Source organism: Montipora capricornis, chromosome 1, assembly GCF_036669925.1.
Source record: "Montipora capricornis isolate CH-2021 chromosome 1, ASM3666992v2, whole genome shotgun sequence".
NCBI lineage: Eukaryota > Metazoa > Cnidaria > Anthozoa > Scleractinia > Acroporidae > Montipora > Montipora capricornis.
Window position 1 is genome coordinate 14,019,561 of NC_090883.1, and position 15,745 is coordinate 14,035,305.

At 40.2% G+C, this 15,745-nt stretch overlaps 1 protein-coding gene across 1 annotated transcript; it reads right to left on the minus strand.

Annotated features, from left to right (window-relative positions):
• Positions 1 to 1,492, minus strand: LOC138051632 (homeobox protein unplugged-like). Its single transcript, XM_068897874.1, has 2 exons — positions 1,126 to 1,492; positions 1 to 810 (listed from the first exon to the last, which is right to left on the minus strand). Exons 1-2 carry the CDS (start codon positions 1,376 to 1,378, stop codon positions 416 to 418), a joined length of 648 nt encoding a protein of 215 aa, XP_068753975.1. The 5' UTR covers positions 1,379 to 1,492; the 3' UTR covers positions 1 to 415.
• Positions 1,493 to 15,745: the final 14,253 nt, after the last annotated feature.

Sequence of the window (15,745 nt, forward strand, 5' to 3'; positions counted from 1 at the left end):
TGGTGACATTTTGAATTTTAATTGTTTTACTTGATGAAAAATGAGGAAATTTTCGATTAACTAACCTTTTATAACAAGCGTTCGAAAGTGACAGAGTAAACCAGTATGTTCAAACAAGTAAGTTTTGTGTCTAGCATGTCCTCTTTTCTTATTCAGATAACACTGAATTCTGTCTTCTGCTTCCATACTTTGCACTTATTAAACAAAGAAACTTGAAAACATCAAAAAGCAACCATACCGTCACAGAAATGAAACGCATTTGTTGAATGTGAAGTCCTTACCAGAATACGATGTCACATTGCATTTGCCTCTCTATCCGTGAACCGCATGAAGTCTTGTCCACAAAACGAAAACTAATTCAAAACCAAACCGAGTTCAATCCTTTGTGCCACGACAAATAAATAACTCGCTCTTTTCAAGAGACATGTAGTTGATCTTTTGGTGTGTATCTGTTGACATGAATGGGAATAGGAACAACAAGTTTGGGACCATGAATTTTTCTGTTGCCGTGAGCCTGAGGCCCTCCGAGTGTTCGCACTCTTTTCCATTTTGCGCGTCGGTTTTGAAACCAAATTTTTACTTGCACTTCACTAAGTTTTAAAGTTCTAGCAATCTGCGATCGTTCTTCAAGCGAAAGATACTTCTTTGTATGAAATTCCCTTTCAAGCTCCAGGAGTTGTAGGCTTGTAAATGCTGTTCTTTTTCGTCGTGATTTGTTTCCACCTTCGGAGTCCGAGTTTTGGTCTCCTTGTTCGTCTTCAAGTTCATCACATTCATCTGGAGAACTTGGACTTTGCTGGCTTTCTTCTCCTAGAGTCAAGTTTAAACAGACTCTGTATTAGCACTTTTATCGATTGATTACACGTGAAATGCTTACTGTGAGGATACGAAAACTACAAAACCGAATAACCATGTAATGTAAGTAATTGAACCCGAAATAACTGGAAAAGAGCATCCCTGTAAACATTACAGATCTTTGTAGGTGAGGCTTAATTAACCATTCTAAAGCTTACGATAAAGTTTTCCACGGAGTGTGGGCATATTAAAGAAGTGTCTGGATCCCACATTCCTTTGGTTCCTTTTAATGTCTAAGTCATTAAGATGAAAAGCAAAGTACTGGCTTACCAGGTGAATGTGAACAAGACTTCTTCAAAGTGCTCACTCCAAGAGAATGCGTCTTTGATTTTTCTCGTTCAATTTCGAATATAGGAATGACTTCCTCCAAATAGTATTCTCCCCGTGGAGTCAGCTCCACCAAATTTTGCATAGCACTTAGTGGACCGCGGCTGAAAGATACTCTGCTTTCATTCTCTCTTTGTCTTGGAGGGTCTGTTCTTGAAATTATTGACTCAATAGAAAAGGAAATAGAATTCTGCATTTTTGAAGTCGTTCGTCGTTTTTTGATCACGAACGGACATAAATTACTGAGAAGCGGGGTCAGTATTGTCTTTTATCGGATTTACGCTCTCTCTCTCTTTTCCTAATTACGGAGACTAAGAAGTGTTACGTCAGCCGGACTCGTTTCATTGGTCACTGAGTTGATTAAGTGACAAGCAAGAAGGGCAAATCTACTCAAGTTTCCCTCAACAGGAGCACATTTTAGTCATGCCACGGATTGACTTCAAAACAAAAAAATCGTTGCCAAGCCAATCAGAAATGAATTCAATCATAACGACTAGTCGAGAATCTTTGCGATCGTTGACCTTGGATCGTTTAAGCGACCTATTCTTGCCTTGGCCAATCTGCGTGAGGTACAAGAACGTTTTCAAGCTATTACATTTGATTGACAAGGGGTCTGTAGAACCATGACTCTTTGCGCCAACCTGATTGTAGTTTATCGCCCTTACAAGGAAGGAAGCAGTTGTCATGGTTTACCTTTTCCCTATTTACCTAACTTTTAAATCTTATGTAGTAATTTAAACTTGCTTAATGTCTTGTATACGGGTGTGCGAAAAACATCAGCGATCAGGCGTTGTCGTGTGCTATTGATAATTAACGCAAAACAAACAAATCAGGGCAGCTTTCAAAAAGTCAAAAGGGCTATAATCTTGCGGGGCCGGACATTCTTAACAGCGTCTTACAGCAAAGAAAAGTGCATTGTATTGTCAGGCGCTTTGATGAGGTAAACGGAGTTGCCGTTGCTTTACATTTAAAATGTCTCACGATCAGTCGCTTAAAGTGTGAAAAGTTGTTAATAGAGGCGCCTTCGGGTCTGTCTGTCCTTGTTCAAGGAAACCAAATCAGATTAGGTGGATACATGCTGTTTCCTTTGGTAATTAAAGGAGCTGCTGACATGATTAATTAAAGTACACATACAAGAATCCGGACGATAGGACTGTAATCTCTTAAGCTCTTTCCCGAGGGTCGTCATGATTTATTCACTCGCTTATGGTTTAATTTTCCATTGCTTTACGACCCTTTACATTTGTTGCATCACATACGCAACTACAAAAATCCCAATGACGACAAATACACTGACGTGTTAACTACTTCTAACCGAAATTCGCATTTACAAGAAAATATTCATTTGGGAAACACTCGTTCTTCTGTAGTCAATCATGACTTCAATTCTTCAAGGTTCAGGAGGAAAAAAATAGATGTTTTAAACAATTTACATGTATTTTAACAATATGTTCAATTACAGTCAATAGGTATATACTTTACCAGCTCTTTCGTGCACAGTCGCAGCGTGATGCAGCTGAGAAAATTCCTTTCATTTATTCCTCTTTGGTCATCTTCGTTTTGTTCCTGTTCTACGACAAATAAACAGACATTAAACTTCCTGTAAATATGTTTTTTTTTTTTGCTCATTCGCATTGTATGAGAGATAAAAGTTTCCTCAGTTTACGATTGCGTGCAACGTGTGATTTGTGTTTTGTTGATTTTAGTGGAAAACAAACATCAATTTCTGTTCATCAATAACTAAGGCTGCGTTCACACTTGGTGCCCGAGCACCAGTGCTGGGAACCGACACAAAATGATGCTGTGTTCAGACACTGGGTACCCGATATCTGGATTTGGTCACATTCCATAACCGAGCACACGCAGATGCCCCTGACTGCCCCTGAGTGTACGAATCGCGCCATGCATGCTTGAGTGTTGCTTTCTGTGGACTACGACGACAGGCGACGATTTAAAGCACGGATTGTCCCTCCGTCGGACGCCATTTGAAAACTCAACCAACGTTCAGCGAAGCAAGGAATCGTGGGAACGAAAAACGTGTGCACAGGAAATCGAGACCTTGTACTTGGACTCGGGCACCGTGCCCCAATTCTGGTGTGGGTACATGAAAGAATGGTGTGTTCACATCAGTGTCCATCAAAAATCATACTCAGGCACCAAATGTGAACGAAGATTTTAAGTACTTTGCAATAGTGACATTTTGAAATTACAATATAATAATAAGAAACAAGCCATAAAATTCAGTGGAAAATGTAAAAGGTACGTCTTAGGATATCGCAAGGTCATAGCTTGCTTCTTTTATCTCACATGTCTGATTTGATTTGATCCACATGGCTAAGACTCTGTCAATTGAATAGAAAGCAAAGACCTACCGCATTTGTCACGAGGTAACCGGCTAAATTAACTGCAAGCAGAAATAGTTTTTATAGACAGCGGGTTTTTGTAGCCTGCGTAGATGGCGTTTCTGTTGTTGCGGAACGCAAGAGAACTCTTCTTGCGCCGCTTGAAACCTCCCAAAAAAAAAAAAAAACGCTAGCTATTCTATATCAGCGATCGCAAACACAACCAAAAGCTGACAAAAATCGCTTCCGTGATCATATGGAAACCTTACCCCCTTATCGTTGATCGTTGCGAATGCAGAGATTGAACAATTTTCATCCCAAAGGGAACTGAAAAAAACGTGCCAAAGGTGCTTAAAGGTGTCAATCGTTTTATAAAATGCGGAGAAACTTGAGGAGAGACATACTAATGGGTATACCATAGAACGATTTGAACAAGATGGTCAAACGACCTACCCACCTTAAACACTTTGGACCCGCTCTCGGTTACAATGCTAGGTGATCGGTAATGATGATGATGATGATGATGATGTCTTTAATAAACCATAAGATAAAAAATACATATCCTATGTTACATAAACGAAAACTGTGTAATGAATTTACAATAATATGCTGTAGCTAAAAGTGAATTATGTAATTATAACAGGTTGTGTTCAAAAATGAGTCTATTTACAAATGTGTTCTTGAAACGTTCGGTGTTAATCTTTGGGCGGAGGCAAACCATGCGACGTAAATTATATTGCTGGGGTTTAGGCTTCGGTAGAATTTCATTTAACGGATGATAGGTTAGAGCCCTAGCTTTACTAAATAATTTCTTGTCCTGCGTATACATGATATCCTTGAAATTCAATGGAACTGAAATGTAACGCCGCTTGTAACATCTGTTTAAAAAGTTCTGTACTGTGTTTAGATCACGTTCATGCGCACCATACACTGAAAGGCAATAAGTTAGACAATACAATTGTCTTAAAAAGGAGGTCTATTTCATTCTGGTCATGTTGTTCCTTTCTCAAAGTTCTTAATATATCGAGGCCCTTGTTAGCCTTAGCTAGTTTGACCTTAACATGAGAACTAAACTTACAATCACTCTGAAGTGTGACTCCAAGTAAGCACAATTCCCTATGTTGTGGGATGCAATTGACTGGATTGTAAGTGTCCTTGTTCGATTTCTTTCTAATTACGAGCTCTTTGCATTTACTAGGATTACATGAAATACAGTTATCTCGCGACCAATTTAAAAACTCGTTTACTAAGGCTATAGAGGTGTCAGTATTGTCTAGTACCGGTGCAACAATTGTCGAATCATCAGCATATATATTTGAATAACGCAGGGATTGCAATTGAACGTTTTTTAAACCGTAAGCCTCTCAACTGCGTGCACAGACAAGAACATTTAAGGCAAGCCTTAAATGCAAGGTAACGATGAACTTTGAAGTCGAGAAAGCCGATAAAGGGAAACTGAACAGGAGTGAACATGAAAATATTGCTTCAAGTAAATTCTTAAAACGTAAATCACACTTTCAATTTCAATATAAAATCACCCAAAAAAATAACTTTTAATGATGATGATATTCAGGGGCTGAACAGAATGAAGAGGTCTTTATTGTTACTGCTTGAAATAGATAAAAAAAAAGATGCCCCGGGCCCGGCCCGCGTTTTGGCTATTGCAGAGAAGGTGAATGTATGTTTAGACTAAACGAAACGAATCTTTGAAGCCGTGTGATCAATTATTTTACAGCCAGGAGAAAAGTGTATTATTTTGTGCACAATTGCACAGTGAAGTGTTCCTCGTTATGAGTACCACAGTTGGAGCACCATAGATGATCTTATTAGTAAAAATCAAATAAGATTACTCAAATAATTTCTAGAGCCTATACACCTTATTCCAAAATGGCCGCCATTTTAGTTTCTTTTGTTTCCATGCAAATTGGCCCTTACGGCCTCGCTTTCAAACGTAAAATTAAAGAGAATATTAAACCTTGAACGAGGCCATAAGGGCCAATTTGTATAGGTAATCACATGAGGCCGAGTACTATTAAGGATTAATTGCACGAGTGTTTTGGAAATTTTCGCGACGAGGGCAATTTGGAAAATTTCCAAAACACTCGTGCAATAGGCCATTTCCGAGTTCAAGTCTGCCTCCTCTTCAAAGCGAGTATAAGTGCGAAGTTTTTGTAATGGTAATTAGTTCTACTTTACACATGAATGAAAACTAATTTTCATAACAAAAACTTCGCACTTAGACTCGCTTTGAAGATGAGGCAGGCCAGAACTCGGAAATGGGCTATTAATCCTTAATAGTACTCGGCCTCATGTGATTACTTGTTTATCAATAAAGGGCAAAATTTATACGTTGCTATGCAACGTATTAACCGATCATTGACAGGTAATCAAGCGCTCTCTTGATTACCAAGAATGCCCTCGATTAAGAAAAAAATGCCCTCTGTCTCAGCCAATCAGCGCTCAGTAATTTTGCCCTTTATTGATAAGCATGGAAACAAAAGAATACTAAAATGGTGGCCATTTTGGAATAAGGTGTATGTAGTTTTTGTGTTTTTTCTTTTTTACAATATATCAAAATCATAAAGACGACATTCCACGCTGTGACTGGAATTATAAAGTAAAGAGATGAATTCGAAAGTATCACGAGAGGAGTACCCACCAACTTGAAGCACAGACTCACATGTGTAGCCCAAAAGTCGGAAATAATTGAAAATAAAATGCAAACAAAATTTATTCCATTTTCAAGAGATGCATTTTACGATAATGACTGGTACTCGGAAAAATAGTGCTCCTTTACAAAAGTTGAACCTACGACATTTCGAATGCTAGTTCGGATACTCTGGCTATCACTGAGACTCATGGGAACTAGGCCATTAATTAAACGAGGTAGAAGTGACAATTGTCCTGCTTTTCTTTGATGGTACTCATGTGATAAGACGGTCACGTTAGTGTCAAAAAAATAGGAAAATGTAGGTTAACTTCTGCTTAATAATAGAGTCAATTTCCGAAACGGAAGTTGAACAACAGTTTCAGGTCTATGATAACGGGAGTTCCGAAAAAAGTAAAGGCATGGAATGCAATTCTAGACCGCTTTAACCCAGTAAACCCAAGTGGAAATCACATGCGTCTGAAGATACGTCAATGCTGTTGGAAGAAAATTAAACTACAGACGAAAAAAACAGTCCGACAAACGCTTTCCGAACTCCTTCATTTGTTTGATGCAAATTTGGTGGTCAAAAATAAATTAGGAATCTCTATTGATACTTTGTGAATTACCTTGAAAGCTCTCTAAATCGATGCACCGAATAACATGCCAGTCAATCGATTAAAACTTGCTGAAGCGTAGACACAGACGTACGAGCCGGATCCCCAGATACGGAAATTATGTAATTTTTCGGGCAAAACGCTCTTGATTCGGGCAACGACACTCTGGAGAAAACATTATAAAATAATGCTGTCGGCGTGATTTCCAAAAGTCGTAAATAATGATTCTAGTTAGTTACTTTTTAGGTGATTAGATGTTCGAAAGTGGTTTTTTCAGAGACTTGGTAATTTGAATAATATCGTGTAATGTCTCGCTGACGTCTGCTGTAGTTCGCGCCTAAGTTTCGCGCCAATTTCGCAGAGAGCGGGAAAACGTTTTGACGAGTTCAAACGAAGGTCATGTTTAAGGTTTCTCCTTTAAAGTTCGTTCGACTCTTTGTGGAGTCAGTGGACTTAATAGGTTCAAGAAAAAGTGAAAAACTTAGGACGTTACTAATTAAAGGTCAAGCGGCCGTCAAGGTCAACAAGACGAAAGGTAAATACTACACAAATGCCATTAAGGCTATGTTCACACGGTACCGGACGAATTTTCTACCGGTTAAAAATTCGTCCATTTAGGGGTTCCGTTCACACGGAACCACGCTAAACGTACGAAAAGTTGGACACCTCGCCGTTCAAAAATTTGAACGCCAAAATCGAGGACGAATTTTTAGCCGGCGCGCTCTGAACACGCTTGAACACCAGAAACGTCCAATTTTTTTCACGGTAAAGGTTTGGTTACATGAATGCGAGGCTGCTCAGCTGGAAGAAGAAAACATGGAGGCTGCCATCTTAATCGCTCTTCTCGGAAAGATCATCCATGTAAAATATTTATCTCTTTCAGTGCTTTCAGGTGTCGTATCTTTGGCCTCATTGCCGCTGTCGTCAACCTTTCTCCTTTTTGGCGCCATTTTGGATCTTGGAAATAGCCCTCTGCGCATGAGAAGCTTGTAAGTCCAAAGACACACGTTAAAATTTCATCCGGTACGTAAATTCCGTGTGAACAGAGCAAAAGTATTGCACGGTTCCGTGCGAACAGAGTAAACGGTCAATTTTTCAACCGGTCGAGAATTCGTCCGGTACTGTGTGAATGTAGCCTAAGTAATCTGTTTATTCTATTCGATCGATTCCAGGTAGGTACTTGGTGTCTCTTTTTCTATTGTTTCAATTTTTTTAAACAAGGTATAAAACGTTCAGTAATTGTACAATTACCCTAACCTAACCCTAACGCTAACCCTAATCCTAACCCTAATCCTTATCCTGAAGGTTTTACCGTGTTTAGATAATTTTGTGCAATAGATAACCACTAAATGACAAAATACACCAAGTACCTACCCGATTCTATCGGTAAATCTCAGTATTAAAGTATCACATAGCCTTTATTGTCCTTAAGTGAAATGATATGTGGTATCTGGTAAAGACTCCCGGAACTGAATATTTTTCATTCCTATTTTTGTGTTAAGTACTGCATTTAGCAGACATTATCTTCATCATCATTAATATTTATTCATCGGTGTAGTTTTGCTGATTTTGTTCGATGTTCACGTACTGTACTTCAACATGCTGAAAAGCGGAATACCCGGTTTTCAATGGACCCGTTTTTTAGTTGTCACTGATGTCACGCAATATCAACATTTTTTTTGTTTGAATGAGAAAAATCGGAATAGCGTGACATCGATTAACGAAATTCATTCATAATTAAGCGATTTTATCAGAAAGGGAATATCGCACAGTACTCTTAAAATGTTCTATACTGTAACATATCATTTGATCAGATGAAAGATTCGATTATAATTACACATTGCTCCCCATTTCCAGACGGGATAGATGACGGATCAAGGGCCTGAGAGACGAAAAAGGAAACGCCCTTATCGTCAACCTGTTATTAGTATGCAAGCTTTCAATTTAAAAACTTTTCCAATAATATCAGTTTCATTACATGCGAAAATGGTGAACGTCTGCGTTTGCATCCCGATTTCAACTCTCACGCTTTCGGGCATTGCGTAATTTTTTCCGGGCAAGAAAGTTACCACCCCCCCCCCCCCCGGGCCCCCCTCTCCCCCATCAAGTCCGAAGATGCCCATACGACGCGTAGATGTGTAATGGAATTTAATGAGGACTTGTCGCATGGGTGACCGGGGAAGACACCTTTATCACTGAAATTCCAAACTGTCCTTCAAAATTGTTTTAAAAAAATTGTGATTGCCATATGAGTTCAAAATTATTGTGCCATGTCTCAAACGTGTTTGGAAGCATGGCATAGTAATTCCGCTCACGCACCCAGTTGCTCAACCGTTAAACGACGAGCATTTTTTCTTTTTTCTTTTGGTTGTCACGTGATTGATTGAGCTTACGTCCGTTCGACCGTACAGACTCTGGGGGAGGGGGATGGGAGACTAAGAAAGGCGAGTCTCGCGAATGTAGCTTTGAGGCGCGGATGGGCGAATTTTCTTGGTGGGAAACTTTTGTGTAGCCAGCGTTTATCCCACTGTCCTTCGTCACTATTGAGAAAGTGTTTTTCATTTTTTTTGTCTTTGTGCGTAGAGTCTTCTGCACGTATTTTTGTAGGTTTCAGGGGGTAGTAGAAATGCCTAGATTTTGTCCAGTGGACACAGTATTAACCTGCGATGGCGTCGCAAAAATATACCCTTATGGACCTCAAGAATGGAACGTCAACTGGATAAAAAAGATAGGCGGTGAAAGATAAATACCTGCAATCTTAAAAGCGACGAGTAATCACCTTTCGCTGTCTAATATCCAGGTGAGCTGTACTTCTAATATTTTAGTAATGTGGTTTTGTGTACAACACTGAAAATATATTTTGTAACTAACATTTTGTTAGTTTCACAGGTTGCATAATACTGCTGAAGTATTTCTAGCGTGCTTGTAGGTGTCTCAAGGGGATAGTACACTATTTAAGGTTTGTTAAGTTATGCAAGAGCCATTCGAGGCATCTCAGTCTTTCAACCCTAGTTTTTTAAGCCATGTCAGATTCTGAAACAGCGAGCGTCCCTCACGCGTCTTTGGAAACTAACAACGCCGGAGACTCTGCTCAACCGAGTGCTCCTTCCTCGGATAAGTCCTTATCAAACGCTGAAACTTTGTGCGGTTATTTTCCCAACTTTTGGACGTCAAATTTGATCAAAAGTTCGCCGCCTTTAAGCGCGATCTCGAGGACAAAGAAGCTGCGACAAAATCACAGCTTAAGAAGCTGAAAACCGAATCAAAAGCTTCAAATTCCTCTACAAAGTACAGTACGAACTTAACATCTCTTTGCACGACATAGTGGACGGTGCCATTAAGAGCATCTCAAAAGGAAACCTTTCAGCAGCGATTTCCGAACTTGAATCGGTGAAGACACTTATCACAAAACGAAACAAGCTTATTCGCTTCGCTGATAATAGTCCCGCGGGCTGGACAGCCGTTGAAGAGTACGGATCGGATGATTTAGCGGAAGATTCTGAAGATGAAAAGAGGCTCCGTACAGCCGAAAGACGTGGGCATTGGCCAAGATCCGTGAGAAGAAGCGTAGGACATCGTCTGCCCGTTTCTAGCTATACAAGTACCCGTCAGCCATCGAGTGAAGTTTCTTCTGCTGGGCCTTCCAATACTTTTCCTGTTAATCAGCAGCCTTTTCGTGGGCAGTCCTTTCGCGAGCGTCGATCTCAACCTTCGGACAAGTGCTTCAGTTACGGACAGAAAGGTCATTGGGCAAATTCAACTTCCTGCCCCAGTCGCCTTAGAGGAACCGTTGCAGTCCCTTCAAGCAGCAAGGCCGCAAACTGACGACGAACACAAAGTTGCATTACAGAGATTAGGGAAAGATGAGTATAATTTACTGAATTTGGTTACATGTTTAAATGACTTTGACCCAGTGGAACTTGTCGAGAACTCTATTGATGCGCCTGATTTATCTAGTGATGTAATAAGTCCGGAAAATCAGGAGGGAGTTCCTATCGTTAAAGTTAAAGGTAGTCTTAAGCGCAATGTAGCCTTTTGGGCCCTTCGGTTTATTCGCGATACTATTGTATATGGGTATAAGATCCCTTTTATTTACACTCCACCCGCAGCGAGCTTTGGCAATAATCGATCTGCCATTCAGCATAGTGAATTTGTGGAACAAGCTATTTCTGATCTCCTTATAGCAGGCTCAGTGGTTGAATGTGGGTGTGCCCCTACTGTGGTTAACCCCTATCCGTTTCCATTCAGGCTAGTGGTAAGAAAAGGCTCATATTAGACTTACGATATCCGAATCAATTTCTTATGAAATCCAAGATTAAATTCGAGGACGCGAAAACCATGCTTTATTCCTTGTCAGTTGTTCTCAGAATTGGCTATTTTCCTTTGATATCAAATCTGGTTATCATCATATTGACATTTGTCCCCGAGACCAAGAGTTTTTAGGCTTTTCCTGGTCTAAGGATGGGTTATTCGATTTTATAAATTTACTGTTTTGTCATTCGGCATTTCCACCGGGCCTTATATTTTTACAAAAGTTCTGAGGTCCTTAATACGTTATTAGCGTCTCCAGGCTATTCGAATTGTTGTTTATTTGGATGATGGCCCAGGCATATGTCCAACATTTCCTGACTGTTATTCCCAGTCTATGGCTGTGAAATCAGATTTGTCCCAAGCGGGCTTTGTAGCTAATAGTGTTAAAAGCATATGGGTCCCAGTTCAGTGTCTCAGATGGTTGGGCTATCAATGGGATTTAAAGCTTAATTTGTTATCTATTCCTGAGGAAAAAATCGACCGGCTACTAGCGAGTATTGACATTGTGCTCCTTCACAGTAGATTTCCAGCCAGGCAACTGGCCTCTGTCACCGGAAGTAATATTTCTAATATGCTTGTTTTTGGCAACGTGTGTAAGCTGATGACCAAAAGCCTACAAAGGGCTCTCGATCCCAGGCAAGGGTGGGATTCCTGTGTCGAATTAGACCCATGTGCTCGCGAAGAGTTACAGTTTTGGAAGAATATCGTTTCTAACATGAATTCTAGGTCGTTTCTCAATACTGTTCGTAAGCCATCTCGCATTGTCTATTCAGATGGTAGTGCTACTGGCTGTGCTGCCTTTATTGCAATTGATGATACGCCTGTCTCGCATATTAACTGAGATTCATTACAGATGAACCAGAGCTCTACCTGGAGAGAACTTCACTGCGTCAGTTTTGCTCTGAAAAGTTTTGCACACCTTCTCTCAGGCTGCGATGCTAAGTGGTTTACTGACAACCAAGCAGTTCCTTCGATTGTTCATTCCGGTAGTATGAAGGAGCACTTGCATATCTTGGCGCTCGACATATTTCAGACCGCCAAAGATAATAACATTGACATTGAAGTTGAGTGGATACCTCGTACTCAGAATGAGAGGGCAGATTATGTAATTATGTGAGTAAGATTGTTGATTATGATGACTGGACAGTCAAGGATTGCTATTTTCATGCTGTTACCTCTGTTTGGGACCCCTGCTCAGTAGACTGTTTTGCTAGCTTCAAAAATCACAAGATTCCCAGGTTCTATTCCAAGTACTTTAATCCAGATTCCTTGGGTGTCGATTCACTCGCCTTTAGTTGGGTCGGCGAAACATGTTGGCTTGTGCCACCTGTTTCGCTAGTTAAGAAGGTCACCCTTCATGTCTATTTGTGTCGTTGTCGGGGAATTTTGGTAGTTCCTTATTGGCCGTCAGCCCATTACTGGCCCCTTTTGATGGAACGCGGTTTTCAAGTCATTTGTTGCAGATTATCTCTACGTTGAGAATGGTAAGGATGTTTTTCTCCATGGGGGAACAAGAGTTCCCTTTTTGGATCAGAGAATTTTAGTATCCCAGTGCTTTTTCTTTTGCTCGACGGTGCTGTACGGGAATCAGTATAGGTTGCTGTGGAGTTGTAGGCCGCTGGACCACTGGGCCACTGGGCCAGTTTACGACGAACGCACTAGTTTTTTGCCAGTACATGAATATTGTCCGTTTTTACGCCACTGGCAGTCTGTATGTAAGCCGTTTTTGGCTGGTTGGCTTTTTTCCATTATCGAGGCTTCTTATTTTCACTGAACTTGCTCACTCGTTTGCTCATAATTATTTTTCTTTTCTTATTATGTTTATGTTTCTACAAGGTGGCCGTGCGTTTGCTTCGAAGATTGCTCATCTAAAGGATCCAGAGCTTCGTAAGTTAGCAGCCGATCTTCCCTTGCGCACCATTGAAGCGAAGGCTCTTTTGACGACGGAGCGTTACTCAAGAGCTTTTCAGAAATTCAGGAAATGGTCTTCACCTTACAACGAGGTCGTTTGCCTGCCATTGGACGAGATATCAGTTTCTCTTTATTTAAAGTCCCTGATTCAGGGTGGTTCCCCTTATTCTTCCCTTGAGTCTGCTTGCTACCTAACGGTATTAATTGGGCGCATAATTTGTATAGTTTTCAAAGTCCCTGCGATTCCAAATTGGTTAAGAACGTGCTCGAGGCAGCCAAAAGAGGTCTTGCGAAACCTGTTTCTAAAAAAGAACCCGTTTGATTCTAAATATTTGTAATAGGTTTGCAGGTCCTAATGCTAATCTTACTGATCTTCGTTTAGTAACCATTTGCGTAACCGCGTATACCGCTATTCTCCGCTATAATGAGTTAGCTAGCCTAAGATGTTGCGATGTTAATTTTTGCGATTCTTTTGTCAGGTTTAGGGTTAAGGTTAGGGTTTATGTTTACAAAAGTAAACGGATGTTTATAGGGATGGTGCCTACGTCTTGTTGGCAAAAACAAGGTATACGTTTCTTGCCCTTTCAATCTGCTTCGCAGATACGTTTCTGCTGCTAATTTAGATTTGTCGTCTTCGTTACCCTTTTTTCGCTCTTTGTATTTTCATAAGGCTACCTCTACTTATAGTTTGCGTAGTACGGGTGTGAGTTACTCTAGAACGAGAGAAATTGTTTTACAAGCGTTTGTTGAATTAGGTTATCCGAAGAATTTATTTGGTTTACATAGTTTAAGGGCGGGGGGTGCATCCGCGGCCGCTAACGCATGCGTTAGCGATCGGCTTTTTAAGCATCATGGAAGGCGGAAAACGGATCAAGCTAAAGACGGTTATATTAAGGACAAACTAGATTCTCTTCTCTTAGTGTCTAGAAGTTTACATATTTAGTTTGCCATATCTCTTTCTTTATTTTCGAACGCGGGCATCAATAAAAGAGATGCCCGCTCCTATTCTGTGTTTTGGGATTATTTAGATTAGTTACAAAATATTTTATAATCGTTTCAGCGTGATTAGAATATAAATATATTTTGTAACGTTTTGTTAGTTTCACAAGAGTATGTATATTAGGTTGCATAATACTGCTGAAGTATTTTTAGCGTGCTTGTAGGTGTCTCAAGGGGCTAGTACACTATTTAAGGTTTGTTAAGTTATGCAAGAGCCATTCGAGGTATCTCTTTCAACCCTAGTTTTTTATTTTATTTACTGTTAATTTTCTCTGAGTTTGTAAAAATGTAATGCTGTTTTTTGTAACGCTTTACGCTCGGCGCATCAATAAACAAGATGCCCGCTCCTATTCTGTGTTTTGTGATTATTTAGATTAGTTACAAAATATTTTATAATCGTTTCAGTGTGATTATATAACTCTGGTAACCTTTTCTGGTGGGATATGGGTTTGACAAACTGAAATGGAACACCTTGAGTGGATGTCGGATCGCTGTTGTCTGGACATTTATAATTTTATTTATTTGCACTCAACTCTGCAGAGTCAGTCAAAAAGTTACTGCTTACGAGCCCAGAAGGCTCATCAGGCCGGCGCTTATCCCCGGTTTCCGTAGCATGAAGCCTCCCACTCTGCAGAGTCTTCAGGTAAAAAAACAATTGGAAATTTGACTAATTCTTGTTAGTGATCGAGAATTATTCGAAAGAAATCTCATTGCCCATCCGTTTGGCCATAATATGCGAAATCGCAATTAAGGCAGTTTACTTTGTATACAATACATCGAGACTGAAACAGGGTTGGTTTGTCCTTTGGTCTTGAAATAAAGTGCTGAGTGGTTTAAAACCAACTTTGACTCCGTTGTTGCGTAGCACTCTCGACACTCTTTCTGTTACGCCTTTCACGTAGGGTAGGACAACAAATGGTGTTGTTACTTCATTTGTAGTGTTGTTGGTGTTGGAGTCGCGATGCCTTGCTTTGCGTGCGGAGTCACATTTCTTGATAAATTGCAAGGGATAGTTGTTGTTCATCAATACTTTCATAACATGTTGCTTTTCTTTGCGTTTCCCTCTATTTGTTGACGGGATTTTTTCCGCTCTATCAAGGAGTGTATTAACTACTGCTCTAGTAGAAATAAAGATATTTATTAGTGTGTGTCGGCTTTCGGTACACGTTGACCTGTATGCGACCATTTGCTCTAACTGTCGTAGTGTCTAAAAAGGAGAGACCGTTGTCGCTTTCAACCTCACTAGTAAATTGTATGTGTGGGTTAATAGAGTTGAGGGGGATTGGGGAATCACTAAAATAGGGAATCTCTAGAAGGGGGAGTTACTCTAAAAGGGGGAATTGCTAATAAAGGAAATCGCTTAAAGGGCGAATTATTAAAATTGTAAATCTCTAAAAGGGCGAATTACTAAAATAGGGAAACGCTAAAAGGGCGAATTACTTAAAGGGGGAATTATTAAGATGGGGATTCTCCAAAAGGGGGAGTTACTAAAAGGGGGAATCTCTAACATCTTTTCAACTCCGACGAAAGTGTGACAGTCATCAATCACCGGGCATGAAATTAGAGACTTTACACAACCGAAAGGAAGTGGGACGACAACCTCCTTCTGTCGACTTTCAAGTTACGTTACGCAATAATGGTTTTCAGGACGGCGCTGCGTGCTTTTGGCGGGAAATGCAAAACACAATAAATATTCTCGGTTTACAGTTGTCTGTGTTTACTGGACTACCGGCCTG